At 38.0% G+C, this 5,421-nt stretch overlaps 1 protein-coding gene across 2 annotated transcripts in view; it reads left to right on the plus strand.

Annotated features, from left to right (window-relative positions):
* The first annotated feature begins 733 nt into the window (after positions 1–733).
* LOC107684415 (cyclin-L1-like) overlaps positions 734–5,421 on the plus strand; it is a 6,325-nt gene continuing 1,637 nt past the window's right edge. The window contains exons 1-9 of one of the 2 annotated variants that reach the window (XM_016480677.1): positions 734–1,066; positions 1,360–1,434; positions 1,517–1,626; positions 1,984–2,101; positions 2,217–2,281; positions 3,778–3,877; positions 3,961–4,065; positions 4,166–4,307; positions 4,400–4,493. In XM_016480677.1, coding sequence (XP_016336163.1) covers positions 827–1,066; positions 1,360–1,434; positions 1,517–1,626; positions 1,984–2,101; positions 2,217–2,281; positions 3,778–3,877; positions 3,961–4,065; positions 4,166–4,307; positions 4,400–4,493 — 1,049 coding nt within the window. In that variant the 5' untranslated portion in view covers positions 734–826. The remainder of the gene's footprint in view (positions 1,067–1,359; positions 1,435–1,516; positions 1,627–1,983; positions 2,102–2,216; positions 2,282–3,777; positions 3,878–3,960; positions 4,066–4,165; positions 4,308–4,399; positions 4,494–5,421) is intronic. The other variant, XM_016480678.1, reaches the window with a different exon arrangement.

Consider the following 5,421-nt stretch of genomic DNA (forward strand, 5'->3'; position numbering starts at 1 on the left):
TCTGTCTATCTATCTATCTATCTATCTATCTATCTGTCTGTCTGTCTGTCTGTCTGTCTATCTATCTATCATGTCATTCTGTGGTGGCATAAAGTTGCTTTATTCCATTTACTTTCATTATTACACAAACCTTTACTAAGCTTTCTAAATGAGGACATGTTGTAGACTTAGATTGTTTATATATATATACATATATATATATATATATATATATATATTAAATCTGTATGTAGATGTGTGTAAATATTCAAATGTAACCCCCTTTGTAATCGTTAACATTTTCATAAGTAACTGTAATTTAATTACACATTTTTTCTTAGTAACTGTAACTGATTACAGTTACATTTATTTTGTAATTAAATTACGTAATGCCGTTAACTAGTTACTCCCCAACACTGGTGATAACACTCGTTGCCTTCTCTAGTGCAGCTCAACCAGGTCTCATCCCATTCGTCGATATTTGTGATATCACAAATCCCGGAAAATATGCGTTGTAGTCCAAACGAATTGTTCGTTGTAGTTTTTGAAAAGTGATTTCTGTTAAATAAAATATCTCCTTTTGAATTGGACTTTGAGCTTTATAACGTCGCAGATCTTTTTTATGCTCAAACAGCAACATTACAGACTAACTAAAGTTGAAAAAGTGAAAAAGCATAATAGAGCCCCTTTAAGAACAGCACGACCCACACAGCGCACTAACACAATATCGCGGTATTCAACGGGAATTCACCATTCCAGCGGAGCCATTGACGTCACGTTAAACGTTGCCATTTCCGCCTGGCAGACAAAAGGTCTACGTTTTGTGATACCGATTTACCCCATCACGATGTCTCTGGGTGTTTTATCTCCTCATATAAACACTCCACCAAACAGCCAAGGCATACTTATCGGCGATAAAGTGTATTCGGAGGTGTTTCTGGCCATCGATAGCTCGTTAATACCCGAGGAGAGGCTTTTCACGACCCCGTCCATGCTGGACGGCCTCGACCATGAGACTGAGACAGATCTGCGGATTCTGGGCTGCGAACTCATCCAGGCCGCCGGGATTCTTCTGCATCTGCCACAGGTTACTGTCTAAATATGTTGATGTATATGTGAATTAGTCCGTTAGTTTAATTCCTAATGATCTTAATGTATAAGACGGTGTGCTTAGCACGGCTAGCTAGCCGTAACCGGCACGTTCAAACCGACGGCCTTTTGTCTTCCTTCAGCTGATGCAAGCCGTGTAAATGTATTTTGGAATGTTGTTAAAACAGATTATTTGTTGTCTGCTTTTAACTGTCTAACAAGTAGGTGTTGCTTTCATGTAAGTCAAGTGACAAACGTTGTTTTTGGCGTATTCTTTGTTTATTTGAATAGGTGGCGATGGCGACCGGACAAGTCCTTTTTCAACGATTATTTTACTCGAAGTCCTTCATCAAGCACAGCTTTGAGGTAAGTCAGACATACAAAATGAAAAAAAGAAAATGATTGAACCCAGATTATGAAAATAATTGTGGTTGTCACTTTAAATCAGATTGTTGCCATGGCCTGCGTTAACTTGGCATCAAAGATAGAGGAATCGCCGAGAAGAGTGAGGGATGTGATCAGTGTTTTCCATCACTTAAAACAAGGAAAGGGCAAAAAGTAAGGCGATTATGGGTTTTTATTATTTGTTAAAGGGTTAAACATTTACCTTGAAATCCAGGAAAGTTAGTATATGAGACCTGTAGAATTTCATATCTATTAATTGTTTACTGTGCTTAGCTTAAACGTTGGATTGCGCATGTAATGATGATTTGTTTACCTAAAACCATTTTGAAAATTTGGTTAATTTTTGAATTAGACTTTTTTTTGTTTATTCTAAACATGTTAGGATCATCTGTGAAGAGAATATGAAATAAAGCTGAGAACATAGACACCATAGAAATACAGATTTTCTTATAATATATCATGTCCAACATGTATTTACATCCGCTGTTTTTGATTTTTGTGTTGAACCAGGAGCACCCCTCTTGTCCTTGATCAAAACTACATTAACACCAAGAACCAAGTGATCAAAGCGGAGCGCCGTGTCCTTAAGGAGCTGGGCTTCTGTGTTCACGTCAAACATCCACACAAGGTAGGTTTTCAATTCTAAAATTCTGCTGCTATCCAGAATATATTTTGCTGCTGTTACCTGTTTTTGTGTATGAAAATCCTGCTAGTGTCCATAATTTTCAGTTTTTAAATTTCAGATTATAGTCATGTACCTACAAGTTCTTGAATGTGAGAAGAATCAGATGCTGGTTCAAACAGCATGGTAAGTGTGTTTATATTTTTGGATTTCATAAAAATGCCCTATAAATTATGACTTGGAATTTTTCCCCTTATAGAGGAGTAGGGTTGGGTACACTCTAAAAAATGCTGGGTTGTTTTAACCCAACTTTGGGTCAAATATGGACTAACGGTTCCGGTTCTTTTCAAAAAACAGAATAAGAACCGGTTATCGGTTCCCAACCCTATAGAGGAGACATTGCCTCAGGTTTATGGTTGGACTCATGCCGTGTTTCCACTAGTAATATTTGCTGATAAGACCTTGAACTTGTGTGAAAGAGCTTGGTACTTAAGTATCAACAGGACCTAGTGGAAACACTGCATTATAAAGCATGAATTGCATTTGTAGCTTGGTATACCTAAAGGTAAGATAGGTTCACATCATTCTGGCATCACACGTTTTTTTGTAATAAAAATGCAGAAGTGTTCTGTAGGTCACGTGTTTGTTGATTTCATGCACATCATTGAGGTTAAGGCTTATGGAGAGCTCTGTTTAACTTTGTCCTTTCTCTACTCTTTGATTAAAGGGTAGCCCATGGTGGTAAGTGTCACAGAAAACACCCGAACTCCTCAGGCACAAGACCCAGGAACCCCTCCCACCTCATTGGCTGGCCTTTTCGAGACTGCCGGCCAATCCAGTGAGAGCTCTCAGCGGAGGTTCTCTGAATGGAAGGCCTTGGCTTTTCTGGGGGGCCAGGATTTGCTTTTTTTTTTCTCCCACAGAGCTTGAGTGCTAGTACTTAGTTGTGCACTTTATGCTCTCTAAATCCAAAATATTTTTTTTAGCAGTGAAAACGGTATGTTACTTTTTTCATATGAATCATGTTCATGTGAATTTTGTTACAGTAAGTTGTCCCTGATAATCCACCATGAAGTGATTCTTGCCTCTCCTCACAACTTTTTGATATGGGGTTTGAAAAATGTCAATTTCGCAAAAAATTCACTTTGGTTGTTCTTCAGTTAGTTAGTTGTTATTCAAATTTAAAGGTAACATATCATGAAAATCTGACTTTTCCAGGTTTTAAGTGCTATAATCAGGTCCCCAGTGCATCTACCAACCAAGGAAATGTGAAAAAGATTAACCCAGTAACTTTGTTTTGGTAAGCCTTTTTCTGCAAGCGTCTGAGAAAACGAGTGCGTCTGATTTAGCTCCCTTGGTGACGTGGCAAAGGGATCTCATTATAATATTACCGCCCCTTAATCTGCACGTTTCCACCCATGGTGCCGTTATTTTGATTTCGCAAGTGACAACGGTGTACCAGTTCTAACGCCATGGCGAAAGTTTGAGCAAAACATGCTAACTGTTCACATATTGCAAAAAGGGGCATAATATGTCTCCTTTAATATTATACTATTGCCAGCATCATGGCTACATTTAAAAAGTGAGGGAAAGGACATGAAGTTAAGAGTCTCCAGAAGCCATATGAGAGAGAGAGAGAGAGCATGGCAGGTGTTGCATAGGTGTTTCTTTGTGTGTTGCAGGAATTATATGAATGATGCCCTCAGAACCAATGCGTTTGTGCGGTTTGAACCTGAGACCATTGCGTGTGCCTGTATTTACCTCGCTGCTCGAGTACTACAGGTACGTCTTTGGATTTATCTGTCTATCTTTATCCATTTCATTCTTTCTTTTTTTTTTCATTAGGTATTTTTCTATTTCTTCAGATTCCTCTTCCTTCCAAGCCGTACTGGTATCTTGTTTTTGGTGCTACTAAGGAGGACATCAAAGAAATATGTATCAGCACGATGAAGCTTTATTCTAGAGAAAAGGTAGAGTTTGTTTATTTGCTTGGCACATTACTTTGACAATCTCTATTTCTACTAATTGTTGTTACTTCATGCTGTTGTTAATACTCAATCCATCTCTCAGCCTAACAGCGAACAGCTTGAAAAACAGGTGGAGAAGAGGAAGGTGGCCCTGGAGGAGGCAAGACTAAAAGCCAAAGGACAGAATTCCAATGGCACGCCAGCTCTCGCTGCCATTGGTGGATTTTCCCCAGCATCAAAACCCTGTACGTTTTTGTTTGTTTGCTTTTACTTACTAAGCAAGCTATTTGCAAGTACTTGTCAATTCACAGGCAGCTAAAATGTTTTCCTTTTCCAGCTTCTCCACGAGAAGTGAAGGTGGAAGAAAAATCGCCAAACTCTAAACTAGAGTCTGAGAGCAGACAGTTGTTTCCAAAAAGCCCCTTAAATGGGTAAGTTTTAAAATACAGCACCTAAACCACATTTTTTTTTTATTTGTGCCGGGCAGTGTGACTGTATTAGTGTTGTCAAAAGTACCGACCACGATACCAGTCGGTACTGAAATTTTAAAAACGTCCATTTCCTGCTAACATTTGTGTTCATGCGCTCAACAGATATGACTGTGATTGGCTACAATGATCATCGCTTCACGCTCTTCACCGAGCGCTTGCACAGAAGTGTATGAAATCCACGTCTGTCAGCGGGTCCCTAATGTATCTGCACATAGACTGATCCACTGACAGACGCGGCTTGCATTGTAAAAAATCGCGATCGGTACTTTTGACAACACTAGACTGTATATACTGTGTGAAATGTGGGTATACCAAACAATAGATTTGTCTTTTGATAAGAGATGGTTATATCAGTTATACTTGTATATCAACATTTTTTTAAAATTCTGAAATTATTCCTGTTTTTTTAACTGTTGTATTAAAGCTGTTTCTGTACTGATGCCAAATTCCATCATTCACGAAGAATTTTACCATTTTGGGGTAAAAAAAATAAATAAATGAGGTCCCTTTTCACTTTTGAATGTAAAGTTGTTTATTGCTATAACTTTCTGGTAAATTTCAAACAAAAACAACAATATTGTGGAATTATTTTAACGCAATGTGATTTTGGTCATAATGCACAACTTTTTTTTATTAGTAGTTCATGTTAAAAAAAATGTAAATACTTTTTAAAATGTAAGTTTCTTTAACTTTAGCAATTTTTTTTCACATTTTAATTTAGCTTTAATTTAGTACATCAGCTTAAAGGCACAATATGTACGTTTTCGCGCGTATTCAAAAGAAACAAAGGCATAGTTTGATGAAGCCGTGACTGAGTGTGGAATCATGGGAGTTGTGGTCTTCATCCCCACAGCCGATGCAATCCGAC

The sequence above is a fragment of the Sinocyclocheilus anshuiensis genome, unplaced genomic scaffold (genome assembly GCF_001515605.1).
Source record: "Sinocyclocheilus anshuiensis isolate Anshui unplaced genomic scaffold, SAMN03320099.WGS_v1.1 scaffold301, whole genome shotgun sequence".
Taxonomy (NCBI): Eukaryota; Metazoa; Chordata; class Actinopteri; order Cypriniformes; family Cyprinidae; genus Sinocyclocheilus; species Sinocyclocheilus anshuiensis.